The 25,373-nt window shown below is 43.2% G+C and overlaps 1 protein-coding gene across 1 annotated transcript in view; it reads left to right on the forward strand.

The window, feature by feature from the left end:
• The window catches only part of EHD1 (EH domain containing 1), a 49,795-nt gene extending 34,497 nt beyond the window's left edge, over positions 1-15,298 (forward strand). The window contains exons 3-5 of the mRNA XM_070766615.1: positions 1,626-2,038; positions 10,732-10,896; positions 12,727-15,298. Of these exons, the coding sequence (XP_070622716.1) occupies positions 1,626-2,038; positions 10,732-10,896; positions 12,727-13,251 (1,103 nt within the window). The 3' untranslated portion in view covers positions 13,252-15,298. The remainder of the gene's footprint in view (positions 1-1,625; positions 2,039-10,731; positions 10,897-12,726) is intronic.
• Positions 15,299-25,373: the final 10,075 nt, after the last annotated feature.

Genomic DNA, 25,373 nt, shown 5'->3' on the forward strand with positions numbered 1-25,373 from the left:
ATCATGTGCTTGCTTTTCAAAAGGATATTCCCAATATTTCTAATCAAATCTATATAAAAAGTGAAAATAATGGCACACAGCAAGGCCGAGGGGGTGGCCCTTTTGTGAGCAAAATAAACAAATAAGCATCATTTTTTTCAGTTCATTTCTATTTTTCATACGATCAGGAATATTCAATTTAGTATATCAAAACTTTTGAGGGGAAATTCCTTAGAGATTTGTAGCCTAAAAAATATAAACAAAATGCTTAAAAAAATGGGGGGGTTTGATCAAAATAAAAATATAAGCATCAATCTTTTCAGTTCAATTTTCATATCATTTTGTTCAGTAATGTTCAAACTAGTTTCCCAGTGAAAAAAGTTTTCAAAAAGACCAGATTTAAGTACCTAAAAAAATATTTTGGGTACAGGTCGTATACGACCCGAAACAGACTCAATATGAGTTTTTTCCCCCAGAAAAAAGTTAGTCCCCAACTCCCCCAAAATATTTTTATGATGATCAACAATGTTAAATTTAGTAAATCAATGCCTAAGATATTTAAAATATTTTGGATTTGGAGCCTAAAAAAAAATTAAAGTGAAAATGGTTGCAAGCAGCCGGGGGGGGGGGGGGGTTATTTCTGATTTAAAAAACCAATAAGCATAATTTTTTTCAGTTCATTTATATTTTTCTTATGATCAGGAATGTTCAAACTAGTAATCCCACATCAAATATAGTAAAATTGTACACATTTTTCAGGCTAAACTATCTATAGTGAAAAAAAAATTCACAAAAAAGGGGGGGGATTTTATGAGCAAAATAAACCAATAAGCATTATTTTTTAATTTCAATTTTCATTTCATTGTGTGCAGAAATGTTCAACCTAGTTTCCAAGGGAAAGAAGTTTTCAAATTGACCAAATATAAGCACTTAAAATAAAGAATTTTCGGTTCGAATCACACAGACTCGAAAACAGTACTCGAAAAAAGTGTGACTTTTTTTGCACAGCAAAAACACAGCCCCCAATCCCCCCCAAAAATTATCATAGAGAGAACCCCTGAAATGATGAAAAGTCATGAAATTTCAAGTTTCAGAAATGCAGGGAAATTTTTTTTACAGGGTCTCAAACTTCGATTTTGAGTCTCACAGACTCGAAACATAGCACCAGGGTTAAAAAAAAGAGGGACTCTGAAGCGGCGAGGAGGACCATGCGCCTCCCATACACCCGGCGCAAGGCTGCCTCCCATATAGAGAAACCCAGGGGGGATGGCAGAAAACTGGTTGGGCCTTCTTGCTGCTCTCAAAAATTTCCTGGGAAATTTTTTGGGGCTCAGGTTCTTAAGTAGAAAATGGTTCTTAAGAAGAGGTGAAAAAATCTTGGACACCCGGTTCTTATCTAGAAAAGTTCTTAAGTAGAGGCATTCTTAGGTAGAGGTACCACTGTATAGGGTCATTAAAAGAAGTTGATGATCCTGGCAGGGACTTGAACCATCCTGGGTTGCATGCCAAGTTTGTGATTTTTGATTATCCAAAATCGGAACGAGTTGACCATATGAGTTCAGCTCCTCTGAAACGAGTTGGACTTTCCCAACAGGGCTGGCCAGGCGTCTCCAGCACGCTGACCTCTGCATTGATTTCTCCCGCAGGTTATGACTTTGCCGCCGTGCTGGAGTGGTTCGCGGAGCGTGTCGACCGCATTATCCTGCTCTTTGACGCTCACAAGCTGGACATCTCGGACGAGTTTTCGGAGGTAATCAAAGGCCTGAAGAACCACGAGGACAAGATCCGAGTGGTGTTGAACAAGGCGGACCAGATCGAGACGCAGCAGCTGATGCGAGTCTACGGGGCCCTGATGTGGTCGCTGGGCAAGATCATCAACACCCCAGAGGTGGTGCGCGTCTACATCGGATCCTTCTGGTCGCACCCGCTGCTCATTCCGGACAACCGTAAACTCTTCGAGGCGGAGGAACAAGATCTCTTCAAGGACATCCAGTCGCTGCCCCGCAACGCCGCCCTTCGGAAGCTGAACGACCTCATCAAGAGAGCCCGGCTGGCCAAGGTCAGTGTTTGGTCCCAGTTCCCCAAAGACGACAAACCCTGACGCCAATGATTCCTTTATTAGGAGCGCTAGCCCCGGCAAAGAAATTAATAGTTGTCTGCCACACCTATTAATCCCTGCCCCTTGCCTTTTATCCGCAGAGCTAGGGTGGGGCTTTACTAGCAGTGGTGGTTCTTCTGTCCCATGACCCAGCCCATAGATTCCCACTGCTCTCCTCTATCTTCTGTACATCTGGGCATCAGACACAGGACCCAGCTATTCCTCCTCTTGCTCATCAGCCACCTCCAGACCTGGAGGTTGTTGACTCTATCTGAGGGCTGGCGGACAGCCCAGTTCTGTGCAATAGGGTTGATATTCCTGGAGGGGTCTGTAATATGGTAAATGATTTAGCTTTACTAGATAAATGGTCAAAGCAATGGAAACTGCAGTTGAATGTTTCCAAATGTAAAATAATGCACTTGGGGAAAAGGAACCCTCAATCTGAGTATTGCATTGGCAGTTCTGTGTTAGCAAACTTCAGAAGAGAAGGATTTAGGGGTAGTGATTTCTGGCAGTCTCAAAATGGGTGAGCAGTGTGGTCGGGCAGTAGGAAAAGCAAGTAGGATGCTTGGCTGCATAGCTAGAGGTATAACAAGCAGGAAGAGGGAGATTGTGATCCCCTTATATAGAGCGCTGGTGAGACCACATTTGGAATACTGTGTTCAGTTCTGGAGACCTCACCTACAAAAAGATATTGACAAAATTGAACGGGTCCAAAGACGGGCTACAAGAATGGTGGAAGGTCTTAAGCATAAAACCTTCCGGTTTTATCAGGAAAACTTAATGAACTCAAGGAAAAGGGGGGGACATGATCGAAACATTTAAATATGTTAAAGGGTTAAATAAGGTTCAGGAGGGAAGTGTTTTTAATAGGAAAGTGAACACAAGAACAAGGGGACACAATCTGAAGTTAGTTGGGGGAAAGATCAAAAGCAACGTGAGGAAATATTATTTCACTGAAAGAGTAGTAGATCCTTGGAACAAACTTCCAGCAGACGTGGTTGGTAAATCCACAGTAACTGAATTTAAACATGCCTGGGATAAACATATATCCATCCTAAGATAAAACACAGGAAATAGTATAAGGGCAGACTAGATGGACCATGAGGTCTTTTTCTGCCGTCAGTCTTCTATGTTTCTATGAGGACTACCCATATTCCAATTCATAGTTAAGTTCTAGCGAAGCTGATTTTATTGCTCTTGCCTACACAAAAGAGTCTCAGAGGTTAGCAGAGGAGGAATTCAACAGAATTTAAACCGTTGGTGAGAACATACGATTCCAGGCGAATTCCTTTCTTGACACCACCACCCCCAGTCTCTACCCGTTCTTCTCCTTATACAGGCAGGAAGGCAAGCAGGACCCTTGCCAATCCCCTCAAAGCAGGGTGGTTAAACTCACAACCCATGGGCTGGAGGTGTCACCCACAGGCCACACGCACACCCGGTTTAGCGAAGGGAGGAAAGTCCCGATACATCTCAGGACAACACGAGTTTGACACCCCTGCCCTAAAGCCAAGGTCTCTAAACATAGCAACTTCAAGGCGCCATACTGGCTGGGGAATTCTGGGAGTTGAAGTCCACAGGTGTTTAAAGTTGCCAAATTTGGAGATTCCCCCACCCTAAAGCACCCCATTCTATGGAGAGCAGACTGGTCTCCCAACCCTTCCTGTAAATACAAGTAATCCTTGATTTATGACCATGATTAGGACTGGTATTTCTGTCACAAGTCAGGGCAGTCATAAGCGAGTCACCAGAACTGATTTGACCGCCATTTTGTGACCTTTTGTTGTTGTTTGCCAAGGTGGTTAAGTGAGGAAGTCAAAGACTTTTAAAAAACTTTTCAAAGACTTTTCAAACATTTTTAAAAACATTTCTTTAAATGTCCAACAATTACCACTGACTTCTTTATCCCCACACCCCAAAGTTTTAAAGAAAGTTTTAAAGTTTAAAAATTAGATGTGTGTGTGTATTTATTCTTTCGCTGTGGGCCTGTACTGGCTCTGTTCATAGAAAATGTGGCCCTTGGGGCTGGGTATTAATTCCCAAAAGCCGAGACTGTAGGGAAGGCTCAGAAAATTTCCCACCAAATGCATCCTATTTTTAGTATTGGGCTGTTTTTGCAAACACATAAACACACTCGGAGCAGAATCCTTCTAGGGCACAGCTCTCTAAAAAGCTCCCTTTGTGGAAACACACAAATTTTCCAACAGACGATCCTTTAATATGGAGCGGGAATCTGCGTTAATGACCCCCTTGAGGAAAAATGATTGTTGCACCTGGGTGAGTGGAATTTCCTGATATTGGGGTTTAAAATTTAAATTTAACTCAGACCAGAGGTGGGTTCTTACCAGTTCTAACTGGTTCTAAAACGGTTAGTAAACCGCTGATGATGTCATGGAGCCATTTCCATTGGCGCTGGTCTATGGGTGCCGCCATCTTGGTTTTTTTGCTTCTGCGTGTGTGCAGAAGCTTGGTTTTTGGCACCGTGCATGCGTGGCAAATCTGACAGCGCGCAATACATGTGCCCACACAGCGTGGGAGGGAACGAACCAACGGCGAAGTGAATTAGAACCTACTCGTACCTTAAATTAGCCTTTTGTTTTTGCAGCAGCAACATTCACATGTACGCTTCAAGAGGCATACTAAAATTACCTGCAACCAAAAGTGACCATATTTTTCAGAGTAGAAACATAGAAACATAGAAGACTGACGGCAGGAAAAGACCTCATGGTCCATCTAGTCTGCCCTTATACTGTTTCCTGTATTTTATCTTACAATGGATATATGTTTATCCCAGGCATGTTTAAATTCAGTTACTGTGGATTTACCAACCACGTCTGTTGGAAGTTTGTTCCAAGGATCTACTACTCTTTCAGTAAAATAATATTTTCTCATGTTGCCTTTGATCTTTCCCCCAACTAACTTCAGATTGTGAGTATAAGACGCACCTTAGTTTTGGGGAAGGAAAATGGATCCTTAATCTGGGCAGGTTCAGCACATTATTTTATCCCCTGGTTAGGGCTTTAAAAAATACCTTATTTGGAGCAAATAGCAATGAAAAAAAGCCTGCAAAGACTTAGGGCTGGAAAAAAAACCCTTAAAGCTGGGAAGATCGTTAGCACTTGGTTAAGGCCGGGGGGAAAAAGCTTAGAAGAAGCTACATTCGGGTTATAAGAGGCACCCAAATTTTCAGCCTCATTTAAAGGAGGAAAAAGGTTCATTTTATATTCTGGAAAATATGGTATTTATTCTGGCTCACTAGTGGAAGTTGAGTTTGACTTTCCAGGTGAGGTTTTCAAGCCTTTCTGAAGTTATATACCATTTTCCCTGGGCAATCCATGTCTTCCAGCATCGGGGAAGAATCTCAAGCAAAAAAATAATAATTCTTTTTTGCAGGTGAGGGGGAGGGTTATTTTTTTTTAAGGCATGATTAAGGTGCATCTTATACTCTGAAAACTAAGGTAACTTTTGAACTTTGTAACGCACAACCACAGGAAAGGGAGAACTTATTTTTTTCTTTTTGCCTTTCCCCAAAAATGTTTGATGTGCTAAAGTTGAAAAAAAAAAACCAACCCTTTTTCTGAAAGAGTTTTCCAGAATCACAAAAAAAAAACCCAAGAAGACAGTGTGTGTTTTTTAAATAAATGCATCCAATTGAAAGGAGAAGTCTCTCTCACACACAGCAAAATCTGATCTTTGTGAAAGCTTTGAGGGAATTAGAAAAATTTCCAGAAAACTCCCTGTCTGAGTTCCTGATCCAGATTCTTGTCAAGTTCCATAAAACTTCCTTTGTGTGTTGCAAAGGTTTTAGGAAGTATGGACTACACCTCCCAGAATTCCCCAGCTGAGGTTAATAGACACTACCATACAGCAATAGGAGAATTCCTTATCTCAATTGATATAGTCCTCACCGTAATAACCGTTTCTTCATCAGCCATTCAAAGTTACAACCGGGAAGGGGGGAGATTCACAAGGCGATATAAGTAGTCTTTCAATTACAACCATTAGTTTAGTAACTGTTTGAATTTATGGGGGCAACTCTAACGACAAAAAAGTTACTTATGACTAGTCCTTGCATTTGTGACCGTCACAACATCCCCCACATCACATGATCAAAATTCAGGCCCTTGTAAATTACACCTGTGTGAATTTACAACAGTTGCAGAGACCTGGGGTCGCTTGACAAAGTCACCGAGTTAAGTTAAGTTGCTTAATAACTCTGGGATTCGGTTAATGACCATGACAAAAAATGTTGTAAAATTGGGCACAGCTCACTTAATGCTTCAGTTAAATTGTTCCCCAGTTTAGTAAGTTAAGGGCTTCACATAAAGCTAAGCAGGACTGGATTTGTATTTCTTGGATGAGACACCACCAGGAGATGCCAAAGCTATATATTAGGTTTTTTTTAAATGGAAGAAGGTGATAGCAAACCATTTTTTCTTTAGTATCACTGGCAAGAAAGTTAAGAATCAGATTTGACTTGAGATTGCCTTTCTTCATGTTTCTGAAAATTAAAATTATGTTTCTTAACCTTATTAGACAATGCTGGCTGTGGAATTCTGGGAGTTGAAGTCCAGATCTCTTGAAACGGTGATGATTTGGAAACACTGGTTTAAGGGTTTTAAGCCAATTTGGATCTGAATTAATTTTTTGACCCTTTCAAATTTTGTAATCCCCTGAGAGCCGCATGGGAAGACGGATTGAGGGCACATTTGTCAACATTATTGCACTGGCAGGTTTGAAGGGCTGTCCCCTCCTTCTGTTTATTTGTTTAATTTATTTTTATAACAGGCCTAGATCCAATCCAGTCTGAAACGCTGGGCCTTATCCAACAAATTCTTTGGTGAGAAAAGCAAAGTCCTACACTAGGCAATGTTGTGTTTGGGCCTGGGCCAGCCGTTGCCCCCACAGATGGGGAGACGTGGCACACAGTGACTGTGAAAGCCTGGCTGACAGCCAGGAAGATGTAGCAGACAGTCAGGAAGATGTGGCAGAGAGCCAGGAGGATTCAGCAGACAGCTCAGGGGATTTGGCTGGCAGTTCTTCGGACAGTTCGTCTGCAGGGCAATACATTAATTTACGCAACCGAAGGGCCTTACAAAGAAGGGATCGCTTTAAGAAGTATGATAAGGCATGATAGGCGCACCTGGGCTGGGTGTGGCTCCCTTAATGAGGGCTAACGGCATAAAAAGGGAACAGAAGCCAAGGCAAACTGTGGCTGTTTATCTGGGTGGTTTGTGTGGCGGCGGCGTTCCTGCTTTGAAGTTTCTGCTCTTGGATTTCAACTCAGCGTTGTGGGAGTTGAAAACTCTGGGACAAGCTGCTGCTTTTGTGCCGTGAGAATTCAGAGACCTCTTGGAACATTTATGCTACGTGACTTTTGTATTTGTTTGCTTTTTCATGAACTTTGTAGCTGGCTGAATTTTCAACTCAACCTGTGTTTTACTCCTGAAAGTAAGGACCGTTTTCTTTAGACTTTTTTTTTTCTGTTTAATACAAGTTTGTTGACTAACTATGCACGTGTGTGTCTGACCTTCTTTCCTGGACCGTTAATCATTGCTTGAGGCCGGTCAGGCAGAACAGGCAAGACAAACTAAAAATATACATATAGACTGGATGAGACCAGGCGTGACTGTGAGAGGGATCTTGGAGCTAGCAGCGCGGCAGCAGCCAAAAAAGCCAATTCAGTCCTAAGTTACATTTACAAAGGGATAGAATTAAAGGAGGTACTAATACCACTCTATAAAGCCTTAGTAAGACCACACCTAGAGTACTGCATCCGGTTTTGGTCACCACACTATAAAAAAGGTTGACATTGAGACTCTAGAAAGAGTGTAGAGAAGAGCAATCAGGATGATTAGGGGACTGGAGGTTAAAATATATGATGAATGGTTGCAGGAACTGGGCATGGCTGGTCTAGGGAAGAGAAGGACCAGGGGAGACAGGAGAGCATCTTCCAATATTTTAGGGGCTACCACAGAGAGGAGGAAAGGGGTCAAGGTATTTTCCAAAGCACCAAAAGACAGGACAAGAAGCAAGGGATAGAAACTCATAGAAACATAGAAGTCTGACGGCAGAAAAAGACGTCATGGTCCATCTAGTCTGCCCTTATACTATTTTCTGTGTTTTATCTTAGGATGGATATATGTTTATCCCAGGCATGTTTAAATTCAGTTACTGTGGCTTTATCTACCACGTCTGCTGGAAGTTTGTTCCAAGGATCTACTACTCTTTCAGTAAAATAATATTTTCTCATGTTGCTTTTGATCTTTCCCCCAACTAACTTCAGATTGTGTCCCCTTGTTCTTGTGTTCACTTTCCTATTAAAAACACTTCCCTCCTTTAACCCTTTAACATATTTAAATGTTTCGATCATGTCCCCCCTTTTCCTTCTGTCCTCCAGACTATACAGATTGAGTTCATGAAGTCTTTCCTGATACGTTTTATGCTTAAGACCTTCCACCATTCTTGTAGCCCGTCTTTGGACCCGTTCAATTTTGTCAATATCTTTTTGTAGGTAAGGTCTCCAGAACTGAACACAGTATTCCAAATGTGGTCTCACCAGCATTCTATATAGCGGGATCATAATCTCCCTCTTCCTGCTTGTTATACCTGTAGCTATGCAGCCAAGCATCCTACTTGCTTTCCCTACTTGCTTTCCCATCAAGGAAGCAATTTGGAATTTAGGAGAAACTTCCTAACAATGAGGACAATTAACCAGTGGAACAGCTTGCCACCAGAAGTTGTGGGTGCTTCACCATTGGAGATTTTTAAAGAAGAAACTGGACAGCCACTTGTCTGGAACAGTATAGGGCAGTGATGGCGAACCTTTTTTTGGTTTCCATGCCAAAAGAGTGTGTGCGGGTGTGCTAGCCTGTGTGCACATTCCCTCACCCCCACGCATGCGCAAACCACCACCCCCCACGTTGCCCCCCACGCATGCGCACAGGTCTTTCTGAAGCAAGATAGGTGAAAAAAAAATGCCCAAATGGGCAAACCGGAAGTTTGGGAAAATGCACTTCCAGTTTGCCCGTTGTGCTGTTTTTCATTCTCCGGGACTTCAGGAAGCTTCCCTGAACCCTCCGGAGTGCAAAATCCAGCACAACGGAAAAACGGAAGTGCGTTTCTCTGAACTTCCAGTTTGCGATTGGGCGATTTTTTTTTTATACTCTGGGGCTTCAGGGAAGCTTCCCTGAAATGTCTGGAGAGTGAATTGGCCTTCCCCAAGGCTGAAAATTGCTGGAGCTGACTCAGGGCAAAGTCTCACGTGCCCTCCAATATGTCTTGGCATGCCACCTGTTGCAGGTGTGCCATAGGTTTGCCATCACAGGTACAAGGTCTCTTGCTTGAGCTAGAAGACCTCCCAAAGTCTCTTCCAGTTCTGTTATATTCTGTATTCTGGTTTCCCCTACTTTGAGAAGGTTGCAAGTGGTGTTCGTGTGACTGCAAAGATGCCGCAACTATCATAACAGTTGTTGTCAGTTGTCAAGCACCCAAACTTTTTATCCCATGAGCGTGGGATTGGTGCATTGGTCATAAGGGTGAAAACCAGTCGATAAGTCCTCTTTTTTCAGTGCCTCGATGTTCTGTTGGGCTCTCTGGTAGGAGCCTCCCGAAAATTCAAGGATACAAATTTCAGACACACACACGTTTGAAAATTCAAAATAATGTTCTTTATCACAAAATTCAAAATAAACTGAGCACTCTTTTTGTATTGCAAAGAGCACTCGTCCCAATTTCCCTTAATCAGTCTTTAAATACTTAGCTAGCAGCTGTGAAGAAACTTCACACCCCTTCTTCTTCCACGAAGTGAAACACCCACACAGTTTGCGTTGGTTTCAAAGACGTGAAAAATCAACAAACAAAGTCAAGGCACGATTCCTGAAGAACTGCGATCAGATACTCTTCCACAATGGCCAAACCCACACGCTGCTATTTATAGCAGCAGCCCTAATTATTGGAGCCCCACCCAAACACAGGTGGCCTCTCTTATCTCCTGTAATATGTCCTTACTTGGCCTCTTCTACGCATAATTCTGCACTTGCGTGGGTCCAAGATGTCTTCATCTGAATCAATGGAAGATAATGGAGATTGACTGCCTGGGCTGTGTGCCAAGCCCCCCTCTTCCAAGTCACTCCCACCTTCTTCTTCATCCGAGGAAACTAAACTCTGAACTGACTCTGTCGGCAATAACACAGGCCTGTGACATGTTGAAGTTTCCCCACTGCTCACCCATTTTGAGACTGTCAGGAATCACTACCCCTAAATCCTTCTCTTCTGAAGTTTTTGCTAACACAGAACTGCCAATGCAATACTCAGATTGAGGATTCCTTTTCCCCAAGTGTTTACATTTGAAAACATTAAACTGCAGTTTCCATTGCTTTGACCATTTATCTAGTAAAGCTAAATCATTTACCATATTACAGACACCTCCAGGGTTTTGTACTGCTTTTTTACTGCTTTTTTTACTGCTTTTTTATATTGCTGTTTGCTGCTTAGAGTACGTGGGGAGTTGGGCAGCCTACAAATCTTATAAACAATAAATAAAGGGACCAAGGTTGGAGATCTTTGTTTCTAAGGCTCTTTCTGCCAGTCCATCGTGACTCGGTCCAGAGACCCCTTCCTCAACCCTGTCTCTTTCTGCTTCTTGGTAGGTCCACGCCTACATCATCAGCTCTTTGAAGAAGGAGATGCCCAACGTCTTCGGCAAAGAGAGCAAGAAGAAGGAACTCTTGAACAACCTGGGTGAGATCTACCTGAAGATCGAACGGGAGCACCAGATTTCACCTGGAGATTTTCCCAGCCTCCGTAAGATGCAGGTAGAGACTTGGGTCAAGACCCAAGGGGGGGGGGGAAGCTGGCTGGGAAGAGGGTTCACCCCAGTGGTATCACACATGGTCATATTATCCATGTACAGGTGGTCCTTAAATTACGGCCAAAATTGCTAAGCGAGACAGCTGTTTAAAATTCTTGTTTGAAATTGTTTAAAACAATTGTTTAAAATCAACAGTGGTTTCAAGTTGAGTTACGCCCTGTTTTACAACCTTGCTTGCCACAGCTGTTAAGGGAATCCATACTGTGGTTGTTAAGTGAATCTGGCTTGTCACAAGGTCGCAAAAGGGAATTACATGAGACCAGGACCACTGCAACTGTCATAAATATGTTGCCAAGCCATCCGGATTTTGATCACGGGTCTGTGAGGATGCTCCAAAGGTCATACGTGTGAAAAATGGTCGTAAGTCACTTTTTTTCAGTGCAGTTGTAACTCCGAATGAAACTGTTGTAACTCAAGGACTATCTGTACTTTTGGGGACTAGGCAGGCGGGATATAAAGACTGTAAGAAAGCTGAATGCTAGAATTTGGGCTGGCATGAAAAGACACCCATAGCAATCAAAACCCCGAGGCAGGTAGATTCCTCAAAGAACAGATTTATTGGACATGTTATATTGTCACCACCTGACTCTAAATGTTCCCGTAGTTTTCATTTAATTAAAAGTGTTTCTCCCAGCAATCAGTCCAATGGCCCAATCAGGATACATTCCAGTTGCTATGTGACTCCAGTCCCTTCCCTCCTGGTGGGTATGTCCTTGGTTCCCCAGAGAAAGAACCAACCATCTCTGCTCCCTTCTGCCTTTCCCACAGCACTAAAGCCCCAAAATGGCCACAGCCAAGTCAGCTCCAGGGTTGACATGCTGAGATGTTGCTAAGCTGTGCCTGGTCTGTTTTCCTTGCATTTCAAGAATTGGAGCCAGAAATTCCAACCGGACTTTTAAATGGTCACTAAATAAACACAAACAATCGTGGCGGCACAGTGGTTAGAGTGTGGTACTATAGACTCCTTCTGCCAACTGCCTGCAATTTGGCAGTTCAAATCTCAGCAGGATGACTTCCATCCTTCTGAGGTGGGTGAAATGAGGACCCAGATTGTTGGGGGCAAGAGGCTGCTCAGAGAGGGCTAGAAAGGCACCGTGAAGCAGGATATAAGTGCTATTGCTATTGATAAATTAAGGACTGCCAGATGATGATGATGATGATTATTATTATTATTATTATTTATTGGATTTGTATGCCACCCCTCTCCGCAGACTCGGGGCGGCTAACAACAGCAGTAAAACAGTACAACAAAATCCAATACTAAAAAAGCAGTTAAAACCCATTATATAAAGACCAATCATACATACAAACATACCATACATAAAATTGTGAAGGCCTAGGGGAAAGTGTATCTTAGTTCCCCCATGCCTGGCGGCAGAGGTGGGTTTTAAGCAGCTTACAAAAGGCAAGGAGGGTGGGGGCAATTCTAATCTCTGGGGGGAGTTGGTTCCAGAGGGTCGGGGCCGCCACAGAGAAGGCTCTTCCTCTGGGTCCCGCCAAACGACATTGTTTGGTTGACGGGACCCAGAGAAGACCCACTCTGTGGGACCTAACTAGTCGCTGGGATTCATGCGGCAGAAGGCGGTCCCTGAGATATTCTGATTGTTTCCCACCAAACCCTTGTGAAGGGCAATTACAGCTCCAATCTCCTCCCAGTCGGGCCCCTGTAGATTTGGGGGTGAGAAACCCTGGAGTTGACCTCTAACTGCTCGACCCATCCTGCTGTGGTCTCTTGGCCCAAAAGTCACAACATGGTGTGTTTGTGTGTCCTCAGGAACAGCTCCTGACCCAGGACTTCAACAAGTTCCAGCCTCTGAAGCAGAAATTGCTGGACGCGGTGGATGACATGCTGGCCAATGACATCGCCCGACTGATGGTAATGGTGCGCCAGGAGGAGTCGCAGATGCCCTCCCAGGTGGTGAAGGGCGGGGCGTTTGAAGGCACCATGAACGGGCCCTTCGGCCACGGTTACGGCGAGGGGGCCGGCGAGGGCATCGACGACGTGGAGTGGGTGGTCAGCAAGGACAAGCCCACTTACGACGAGATCTTCTACACCCTCTCACCAGTCAACGGCAAGATCACCGGTGCCAGCGCCAAGAAGGAGATGGTCAAGTCCAAGTTGCCCAACACCGTCCTGGGCAAGATCTGGAAGCTGGCGGATGTGGACAAAGATGGGCTGCTGGACGACGAGGAGTTCGCCTTGGCCAACCATCTCATCAAAGTCAAGCTGGAAGGACATGAGTTGCCAGCCGAACTCCCTTCCCATCTGGTGCCACCTTCCAAGCGCAGGCATGAGTGATCCCCACCACCACCACCTCTGGACGGACAGGCTGAGCGCAGCAACGCACTCTGGGTGGGAGATGCCCGCGTGCTGCCCGCAGGGGGGACCGACTTCAAATCTCCCTGCTCTATGCGAAGCCGAGTCGCCCAGCCTTTCTCAAATGTACAATGCTGTATGTTCTGATATATATGTATGTATATATATATATATACATATATATACATATACATATATATAGATATATCTATGCTTGGATAGATATGTCTGCATATATATGTGTGTGAGTTTGTCTCCTGGAAGAAAGTGTAATACAATGTTTTAAGGCTGTAATCTTCTCTGGTGCTGCAGGAAAAAAAATGGCTTGCATTTTTATTTTAGCCGGAATATAATCCTGGGATTCCTCGCGGGATCCAGGAAGCGGGGATAACTGAGCCCACATTCTTGCCATCCTTTGATAAGGGTGTGTTTTTATTCCTACAAGCCAGACAGCTGTCCCAGGAAGGCACACACATGGGACCCTCTTTTCCCAGGAGAATCGGTGGTCTTTATCCTCTTTTATACCTATCTGTTTTCCTGGCCCCCCTTGCCAAAGAGGAAAATTGGATGACCACTGAGCACATTTCCTCACTGCCCACAAATGTCCACACTCACCACATCTCTGCTGGAAGTCTCTCTTCTCTTCCTTTCTTATCGGCAGTTTTAGCCCTGTTTTGGAGGAGCGATTCATATTCTCGGAACCATTAGACACATTTTTGGGCCATAAGTGCTACCAGGCAGCCAGGCAGGGTTCCTCCCAAGTGGCTATAGCATCCTTGGGCACAAATTAGCACCGAGGACATAGTTTTGGTAGAAGCCAAAAAAGGTTCAGCAAATAGCAGAGCTGTTTCCCAACTTTGGTGATGGGTTTCAACTGGCTGGGGAATTCTGGGAGTTGGAGTCCTCTGGTGCATAGGCAGGAGATGGGCGGGCAGCACTTGGAATGAGCATTGAGGCAAAGCAGGATGGACCCCTCCCCACCTCCCAGTTCCTTGTATGGCTGACCCTGTGGGCCTCCAGACCCGATTAACTAGCCCCGTACAGAGTATGGAGTCTCAAAGGGGACACATTGCTAAAGCTCACAATCACCCTACCTGGGAAATAAAATTAGGGATGGGATTGGGAATCTTCTGGTTGGCTGGAAGGAAAGGTTCCTCTGGGTTTAACTGCTTTCCTGGAGCAAGCAAGGAAGCCTGGCTTAGTTTCCCAGAATCCCAAGGGCAGGAATCCCCAAACTTGGCAACTTTAAGACTAGCGGACTTCAACTCTGGAGAATTCTGGGAGTTGAAGTCCACATGTCTTAAAGTTGCCATGTTTGAAGACCCGTGCCCTTGAGATATGGGCATTGCTGAGAATTGTGGGAATCGGGCTATTTATCAGCCTGACACGTTTGGGTGTCGGGTCAAAGCTATCGTTTGAGTTATGGAGGGTGTCTTGTTTAGGATGGCTGGTTTATGAGCGGCTTTCAGTCTAGAGTGTACCCCAAAATGGGAGGGGGAGCAGCTGTATTTTTGCTACCCTCATTGCAAAAGGGGGGGGGGTTGAAGAGGAATAGAACACATCCTATTACTTCTGACCATAAGTCCCAGTTAGTCTCTAATCTCGAGTAGGGGGGACAGTTAAAACAGCCCACCCTTTACGTCCCGCATTAACAGCTGAATTCAAGAGTTCTGGGTCTGGATGTTTCGCTGTCCCATCGTAGCCAAAATCCAGAGCTTGTCATATTGTGCATCCATTTTCGACCCCGCAGATGCTTCCCTGTCTGGCGCTTCATGGAATTTTTTTTAAAATTTCCCTGCTGGGCCTCGTTTGAGGACTAGAAACTTGGGTTGCAGTTTGCTTTTTTCTTTTCCAAGCATGGTCAGAAATTCCAGCTGGTGCCAAATTGGGCATGATGGTGAGGTGGATCCCAAAAGCAGGGAAGATTTTGATGGTTTTCTCCCCCCTTTTCGGTTTTCAAAATTCTGCCATTTGTTCGACCTCCTGAAACTTGGAAAAGCTGAAGAGTAAAGAAATTCCTCACACCCTCCTAGGAGCTTGTGTTTTTGCACAACCGTGGTTTTGCACACTTCAAACCCTTGCCCGTTTCTCATCCGTGATCGATCTGCTTCAGGGGTGGGTTCTAACTTACCTGGCTGCCGATTCGATTCGCTTTCTCCCACGCAGGCGCGGTGCCGAAAAATCTGAAAAAATTTCAAAAGAAAAGGCAAAACCAAAGATGGCAACGTGTTCACAGTGCCAGAAATCTGGCTTCTGTACATGCACAGAAGAAAAAGAAAAACAAGAAAAAAATACCAAAAAAAGAGAAAGATGTCAGCGCCCATGGACCAGACCAGGTGGGGGTTCCTCATCTCCGGCGCTATTGGTGTGCCCCGGAGACTGGCGTGGGTACATGTGCATTGGCGCAAGATTTGGTTTCGGTGCATGCGTTGGAAGCAAAATCCCACATGAGGACATTCGTGCGCATGAGATTTTGATGATTTTTGGCATATCTTTCCTTCACGGAAGCAAAAAATGCCAAAAATTGGTGAAATCTCGTGTGCGTGTGTGCATATTGGGGATGCAGAGCTGAGTGCACAGCTCCATTTTCCCTAAATTTTTCTTCAAACTCAAAAGCATTCACTGCATTGCAGAATTTTTCTTTAAAAAGCACATTTAAACACACACACATACACACACAAAACCCATAACGTTCTCACTCTCTTTACAAACTCTTTGGAAACTTTTGGGAAAAAATAATTTATGGTCTGGTTTAAAATAGGAGCATCTGTTTGTCAAAGACACAATTGATTTCAGTCACTCCTTAGCATGGAGACCTACTTCACTCCACTTCCCATATTTACAGTACTTTTCCACTGAGCTCACTGGGGATAATAGGAATTGTAGTTCCTGGTTAAATGTTTGGGCTGGAGACTGATATTTGGAGATACAGACAACTGTAGCTTGCAGTGCAATTGTATTCACTCTGGGAAAACGTGGGTGTGGTTTCTAAGCACTTTCCAAACAAGCCATGATTAAGGTTTAACGTGTTGGATCCTATGATGGGTCACCTCCTGTGTGAACGCAGCCTGCCAGCGTGAAGAGAATAGGTGCTCTGGACCTGATTGATGTTTAATTTATCATGGTTTCGTTAGCTTAGTACCTGGAACTAAACAACACACCAAACCAGAAATTAGATCTTTAACAGATTAAACAGAATTGGAAAGGACCTTGTAGGTCATCCAGTCCAACCCAAATCTTTGGGTTTAGGTTCTCACAGCTGCTTGGAAATAATGTGATGGCGGAAGTTTTGGTTTAGTGCAGTTTTCCAAGCTTAGCAACATTTTAAGATGCATGGGCTTCAACTCCTAGAATTCCCCAGCCAGCGTGATTTAAAAGTGGACCTCAACTGCATGCTGGCTGGGGAACTCTGGGAGTTGAAGTCAACGCATCTTAAACTGTTGCCAAGCTTGAAAAACACTGGTGTAAAGTGTTGTGTTATATTTATATCCTTTTTTTGTCCTCTGTTGTATGAAAGAGGTACCCTCTGGCTCTCCACAACAAGCAGGGCCAAGACAAGGCTTAATTTTGATTTATAAGATTATTCCTTATTTATTTGGGTTTTTTCTTCATGATATTCTTTTAAATATTTCTTGATATTAATATTTAGATTAGATTAGATTAGATTTATTGGATTTATATGCCGCCCCTCTCCGCAAACTCGGGGCGGCTCACAACAATAATAAAAACAGTACATAGTAACAAATCCAATGCCCACCAATCTAATTACAATTTTAAGTTTAAAAATTCATAAAACAATCCCAATATATATAAAAACAGGCACACAGTCAATCAATCAAACGGCAAAACAACATGGGCAAGGGGGAGATGTTTTAGTTCCCCCATGCCTGACGACAGAGGTGGGTTTTAAGGAGTTTATAAAAGGCAGGGAGGGTGGGGGCAATCCTAATCTCAGGGGGGAGCTGGTTCCAGAGGGGCGGGGCCACGACAGAGAAGGCTCTTCCCCTGGGTCCTTTACCAAGTGGGGTACAGTTATCAATGATGGGAGGCTATGGTTAATCCTTGACTTTCGAGCACAATTGGGACCAGAATCGTAGTCACTTAAGTGATGCAGTCATTAACTGAGTCACATCTGATTTAACCACCTTTTTTTCTCAGCTGGTGCAGCAAATGCGGATAATGCATGCTGGTTGCTTAAAGTGCATGGATTTTGATCACCTGCGCAGGGATAATTCTCTGAGGGTTATAAGTGCAAGAACGGCCATATGTGTGAGGACCAGTCCCGAGCAACTTTCCGCAGCATTATCCTAACTTCAAATGGTTGTTAAACAAATGGTTGTAGGACAAGGACTTAGCTATATCAAGGAACTCGTGGAGATGGAGTAGTTGGAAAATTATCCCTGGGAAAAAGCAAAATGTTTTAATGCTAAAGTCACCAAATCTTTGAAGGCAGCTGAATTTTGCCTCTGAAAAGTAGGGCTGGAAGGGTTCTTAGAGATCTTATAGTCCAACCCCTGCCCAAGAGGGCTGGAAGGTGGAGGTCGTCTGTTCCAGCCTCCTGCTCAAACAGGAAACCTTATATCATTCTGGACAAAATGCTCTCAAATCTCTTCTTCAAAGCCCCCACAGGTTGTGGGTGTTGGAGCACCCACAACTTCTGGTGGCAAGTTGTTCCACTGGTTAATTGTTTTCATTGTCAAGAAACTTTCTTGACAATTCCAGCTTGCTTCTATCTTTGGTTAGTTTCCACCCATTGCTTCTTGTCCTGCCTTCAGGTGCTTTGAATAATAATTTGACCCCCTCTTCTCTGTGGCAGCCCCTTCTCAAATACTGGAAGATTGCTGTCGTGTTTTTAAGCCACAGTTTTGCTGAGCCCAGTTCATTGCATAACTAGCCACGTGTTTCTGGGATACATATTCTGCACGTGTTCTGTGTCCTGCCAGATACAGAATTTGGTCACTTTTTAAAGTTACATTTAGAAAGTTTCAGTATAAAATTGAATTGACAATGCTGATGATTAGATCAAGCTGGGGGTCTCCAACTTTGGCAAATTTTAAATCTAACCCGTGGACTTCCAACTCCTAGAAGTCCTGAGCCAGCATGACTGGCTCAAATAATTCTGGGAGTTGAAGTCCGTAAGTCATAATTCCCCCCTCCCCCCTTTATACCATGAGAGATGGCATAGAATTAAATGACAGCCAAACGTCTGTCGAGGCTGGAATTTTCCACGGAGTCTGCTTCAGGGAAGAGGGCTGGGTAGATGGAGCATAAGTTAAAGCTGCTTGGGGTTTGACCAGGATCTGCCCAGTTTCCTCCTTGCCAGGAAAGCCCAGATTCCAGGCCATGGTCGCTGTGTGAGTCATTTCCCATCTACCCAATCGATGCATAGCCTGGGTTTCCTGCATTCTTGTTTAATGCCTTTCTTGGTTACTTGGCTATTAAGCTTCAATCGTCAGTTCTAGCACTGAACAGAGAAAGAAATAGGAAATGGGTAGAGTCAGGTGCCTAATTTGGGCAGCCGTTTCTTTAACCTTGGCCACCGGAAGATGGGTGGGCTTCAATTCCCAGAATTCCCCAGCCAGCATGCTTTTATTTTTTTAATAAAAGGTTTTTTTTACATTTTTCTCCACCTTGAAAACATACAAGACATCACATATGCCTTCAATATCAATCCATGTACATAGTATAATTTCTTATATTTAATAATTATAACAAATCACATTCTAAATTTTAATTTCTACTATTCAATCTGGTCCTGTATTTCCCCACTCCTCTCTTTCTACCTCAGGTGGCTATTCCACCTCTGTGACCTACGATACTTATATCTCTCACCTTTTCTACTACCCTCTTCCTCCTTCCTTCCTTTCTTCTTTCTTCTCTTCCTTCCCTCCTACTCTCGCTACACTCTCCTTCTTCCCTACGTCCTCCTACACCTCTACAAACCGTCCCTAAGTGGCTAATTTAAATTCTATTAAATGACATTAAATTATTAAATTAAAAGACGGGTGAAATTTCTACTTAATCACAATCTTGAATCTTTATTTCATGATCAATTATATTATATTTTAACTTTAGGTATATGTTATTTATCCAATGCTGCCTCCTAAAACCTAGTTTTGTCTCCTGGGATCTACCACCATTAAATAAGCACCCCAAACTATAACTTTCAAATCATCTTATACACTGCTCAAAAAATAAAGGGAACACTTAACACAATGTAACTCCAAGTAAATGAAACTTCTCTGAAATCAAACTATCCACTTAGGAAGCAACACTGACAATCAATTTCACATGCTGTTGTGCACATTCAACTTTATACAGAACAAAGTATTCAATGAGAACATTTCATTCATCCAGATCTAGGATGTGTTATTTAAGTGTTCCCTTTATTTTTTTGAGCAGTATATTAATAACAGTATGCTTTGGGCTTCGTGGCTGGCTGGGGAAATCTGGGAGTTGAATACCACAAACCTTAAAAGTTTCCAAAGTTTGAAATCCCTGCTTTACATTTTCACAAAGCAAGACACTGAAGGGGGGGGGGGGGAGTTGTTTGTGAAATAATCCTTTATGGCTGCATCTGTTCCCTCATGAAAAAAACCCCCTCCCAAGTCCCCATAAACATCAGGCCTTCTATAGATAGTGTGGCAAGCCGTTAATTTATCACCAACTTGTGCACCAGCTTGACATCTGGAAGTTGAAGTCTAGAAGTCTTAAACATTGCCTAAATTTGGGGACCCCTGGTTTAAGGAATGGTCAAGTTTAGATTAGATTATTAGAGCTGGAAGGGACCTTGTAGGTCATCTAGTCTAACACACACACACACACCGCTCAAGTAGGAGTCCCTACAGTATTTTAGACAAATGCCAGTCCAATCTCCTGTTGAAAGTCTCAAGTGTTGGAGCTCTCACAACCTCTGCTGGCAAGCTGTTCCACTGGTTGGTCGGTCACACCGTCAGAAAGTTCCTCCTTATGTACATATGTATCTATGTGTGTGACTATATGTGTGTATGCACACACAACACAAAGAGAGACATAATGAGACTTGACAGGGTTCTGTATTGAAAAAGTCTTATAATCCCTTGGTTTTCGTTTTTTAGTATGGAGGTTTCATTGTACTAGGCCAACTTTCTCATAGTGAAGGGCCTTGTATTCCATCAAACCAGCTGAAAACCACATTTCTGTTCTGGAGGCAACATATGTTAGATCATCATTTTTATCTGGCAGATTAAAAAGCAAAAACAAAGGAAGGATTTTATTGTTATTAAATAGAAAACACTTTTAAAAAGTTCCTCCTTATTTCCAGGTTGAATCTCTTATTGTTCAGTTCCCCTCCATTATTCCTTGTCTTGCTTTTGGGTGCCTTGGAAACAGTCTGGCCCCTTTTCTGTGTGGCTGAAGAATCATTACCATTTTTAAAAGAACAGCCAGGGGTGTCTAGTGGAGGAACCCAGTAAAAGATCTAGAAGCGAGTAAAGTAATAACTAGCAGCCAGCAGGAGTTTGTTTCAAAACAGTTGGTGCCAAACCAATTTTATTTCATTTTTCAACATAGTGACTAAATTAGTAGGCCAGCGAAATACTGTGGACATAATACAGTGTTCCCTCGATTTTTGTGGGTTCGAACTTCGTGAAAAGTCTATACCACGGTTTTTCAAAAATATTAATTAAAAAATACTTTGTGGGTTTTTTCCCTATACCATGGTTTTTCCTGCCCGATGACGTCCTGTGTCATCGGCAAACTTTCGTCTGCCTTTAATAAATATTTTTTTAATAAACTTTAATAAATAAACATGGTGAGTAATAATCTAAATGGTTGCTAAGGGAATGGGAAATTGCAATTTAGGGGTTTAAAGTGTTAAGGGAAGGCTTGTGATACTGTTCATAGCCAAAAATAGTGTATTTACTTCCGCATCTCTACTTCGCGGAAATTCAACTTTCACGGGCGGTCTCGGAACGCATCCCCCGCAAAAATCGAGGGAACACTGTATACTTAAGATTTCAACAAGGCATTTTGCAAAGTTGACCACAACCTACTTGTAAACTAGAAAAAAGTGGGATTGATCGCATCACCACCAGATGGATCCTACATGGAGGGAAGCAAGCAGTGGGGTACCACAACATTTGGTCTTATGCCCAGGACTCTTCAATATCTTCATAAATGACATCGATGAAGGAATACAAAGGGAACTTACTAAATTTGCAGATGATACTAAGCCAGTAAGAATAACTAACATCCAAGAGGGCAGGCTCAAAATCCAGATTCATCTTGAAAAACTTGAATAGCATTAACATTAACATTTAGACATAAACTGCTTCATGTTGTTTTTAGAAACATAGAAGTCTGACGGCAGAAAAAGACCTCCTGGTCCATCTAGTCTGCCCTTATACTATTTCCTGTATTTTATCTTAGAATGGATCTATGTTTATCCCAGGCATGTTTAAATTCAGTTACTGTGGATTTACCAACCACGTCTGCTGGAAGTTTGTTCCAAGCATCTACTACTCTTTTCTCATGTTGCTTTTGATCTTTCCCCCAACTAACTTCAGATTGTATCCCCTTGTTCTTGTGTTCACTTTCCTATTAAAAACACTTCCCTTCTGGACCTATTTAACCCTTTAACATATTTAAATGTTTCGATCATGTCCCCCCTTTTCCTTCTGTCCTCCAGACTATACAGATTGAGTTCATGGAGTCTTTCCTGATACGTTTTATGCTTAAGACCTTCCACCATTCTTGTAGCCCGTCTTTGGACCCGTTCAATTTTGTCAATATCTTTTTGTAGGTGAGGTCTCCAGAACTGAACACAGTATTCCAAATGTGGTCTCACCAGCATTCTATATAGCGGGATCATAATCTCCCTCTTCCTGCTTGTTATACCTCTAGCTATGCAGCCAAGCATCCTACTTGCTTTCCCTACCGCCTGACTGCACTGTTCACCCATTTTGAGACTGTCAGAAATCACTACCCCTAAATCCTTTTCTTCTGAAGTATTTGCTAACACAGAACTTTACGGCCCTCTCTAGGCGGTTTATAGAATCAGTCTCTTGCCCCCCACAATCTGGGTTCCCATTTGACCCACCTCGGAAGGATGGAAGGCTGAGTCGACCTTGAGCCGGTGGTGAGATTTGAGCTGCTGAACTAGCAGTTGGCTGAAGTAGCCTGCAGTGCTGCACTCTAACCACTGCACCACCCTGGCTTGAACCCTGGACCCTATCTAAGAAAATGAAATTCAACCCGTAAAGTCCTACATGATTTAGGGCCAGATTATGTACGGGGCCGTAGCCTCCTCTAGGTCCTGTCAACTAAGCAATGCAGGTTGGCGGGGCCACAGGGGAGGGCCTTCTCTTGCTGCCCCAGCTCTATGGAACCAACTCCCCCCACCCATAAACGTATTGCTCCCACCCTACTGGCCTTCCGAAACGCTGTGAAGACCTGGCTTTGCCAGCAGGCCTGGGGACCATGAAATTGACATCCATCATAGCCAAACTGTAGGTATGCATGTGTGCTGACTTGATTGTTGAGTTGTGGGTTGGGTCTATAGTTTTAGATATTTATGTTTGACTTCTTTTTATTGTATTTGTATCTTTTTTATATTGTGAGTGGCCTTCAGTCCTTGGGGTTTGAGTGGCATAGAAGTTGAATGGAAGGAAGGAAGGGAAGGAAGGAAGGAAGGAAGGAAGGAAGGAAGGAAGGAAGGAAGGAAGATTTTACACTTAGGCAAGACAAACCAAAAGTGTATATATAAACTGGGTGAAACCAAGCTTAACAGCAGTGGCTGTAACAGGGATCTTGGAGTCTTAGTGGTCAACCAATTACAGTGTTCCCTTGATTTCCACGGGGGATGCGTTCTGAGACCACCCGCAAAAGTTGAATTTCCGCAAAGTAGAGATGCGGAAGTAAATACACCATTTTTGGCTATGGACAGTATCACAAGCCCTCCCTTAACACTTTAAACTCTAAATTACCATTTCCCATTCCCTTAACAACCATTTACTCACCATTATTACTGGTACTCACCATTGAATAAGGCACTTAGTGATCCTGATATTTATAAACATAATTATTTATTAACAATTTTTTTTGGTTATTTATTTGCAAAAATTATTAGTTTGGCGATGACATATGATGTCATCGGGTGGGAAAAACCATGGTATAGGGAAAAAACCGCAAAGTTTTTTTAATTAATATTTTTTTAAAAACCGTGGTATAGGCTATTCACGAAGTTCGAACCCGCGAAAATCAAGGGAACACTGTATATATGAGTCAGCAGCGTTGCGGCAGCAGCCAAAAACGTTTGTGATAAGTAGTTCTCAACTTACAACCGCAATTGGAACTAGCATTTGTATGACCTTGGAGTCGTAGTGTACAATCACTTGAATATGAGCCAGCCATGTACAGCAGCAGCAGCAGCCAAAAAAACTAATACAATCCTGGGTTGTATAAACAGAGGCATACAATCAAGATCACGAGAAGTATTAGTATCACTTTACAAAACCCTAGTAAGGCCACATCTGGAATACTGCAACCAATTTTGGTCACCAGATTACAAAAAGGATGTTGACATGCTGGGGGGGGGGAATCAGAGAAGAGCAACTGATGATCAGAATCCTGGAGACTAAACATGTGAAGAACAGCTGCAGGATTTGGGTCTGGCTAGTCTCAAGAAAAGAAGAATTTGGGTGTGACGTGATGGCTATATTACAGTATTTGAGGGGCTGTCACAAAGAAGAGGGGGTTAACCTATTTCTTAAAGCACCAGAAAACAAGAAAAAATGGTTGGAAACTAATCAAGGAGAGAAACAACCTGGAATTGAGAACTTTGCTAACAGAATAGTTAACCGGTGGAACAGAAATTGCCTCCAGAAATCATGGACACTCCATCGCTGGAGGTTTTAAAAAGGAGAATAGACAGCCACTTGTCTGAAATGGGATAGATTCCCCTACTTGAGCTGGGGGCTGGACTAGAAACATAGAAACATAGAAGACTGATGGCAGAAAAAGACCTCATGGTCCATCTAGTCTGACCTTAGAAGACCTCCAAGGTTCCTTCCAGCTGTGTTCTATTCCAATTCGTATTGCTATTCTATTCATTTCTGTCACTCAACTATATGGTCTGCGGAACTGCATGCACTGTGATACAAGGAACCATTAACAAGGCGTCCTTGATTTACGACTTATAACTGGTACTGGAATTCTGGTCATAAATAGTTAAGGTTGTAAATCAAGACACCATGTGATGGGATCTGATTTATTTATGTTTTTAGGGGTTTTTTTTAAGTACGGAAGATTTGATTTATTGTATTTATTGGATTTATATGCCGCCCCTCTCCGCAAACTCGGGGCGGCTCACAACAAGGTAAAAACAATACATAATAACAAATCCAATACCCACCAATTCAATTACAATTTAAGCTAAAAAATTCATAAAAAACAACCCCAGAATATTAAAAAACAAGCACACAATCAATCTAACACCAGAACAACATGGGCAAGGGGGAGATGTTTCAGTTCCCCCATGCCTGACGGCAGAGGTGGGTTTTAAGGAGTTTGCGAAAGGCAAGGAGGGTGGGGGCAATCCTAATCTCGGGGGAGCTGGTTCCAGAGGGTCGGAGCCGCCACAGAGAAGGCTCTTCCCCTGGGTCCCGCCAGACGGCATTGTTTAGTCGACGGGACCCGAAGAAGGCCAACTGTGGGACCGAACCGGTCGCTGGGATTCATGCGGCAGAAGGCGGTCCCGAAGATATTCTGGTCCGGTGCCATGAAGGGCTTTATAGGTCATAACCTATCAGAAGCTGAATACACTTTTCTAAATGGCCGTTTGTTTTTTTTGTTAAATTCCTGACTGTAAATTGAGGATTACCTGTACAAGAGTCTTTCAACAGGGAATGGAACTTGGGATAGAGGACTTCTGAGGTTCTTAACAACTCCAATTCTAAGACATTGCTCTCTCTTACTTTAAAAAAAAAACAGTGCCATCCAACAGAATGATTGGCCAAAGCAATTTCTCCACAACTGTGAGCAGAAATGAGTCTTCTCAGATTTAAGTCCCAGGTGTATTTGGTGCTCCCAATATTTCAGATCTCTGGCAAATCCCATTCCCCTTT

Source organism: Erythrolamprus reginae, chromosome 13, assembly GCF_031021105.1.
Source record: "Erythrolamprus reginae isolate rEryReg1 chromosome 13, rEryReg1.hap1, whole genome shotgun sequence".
NCBI lineage: Eukaryota > Metazoa > Chordata > Lepidosauria > Squamata > Dipsadidae > Erythrolamprus > Erythrolamprus reginae.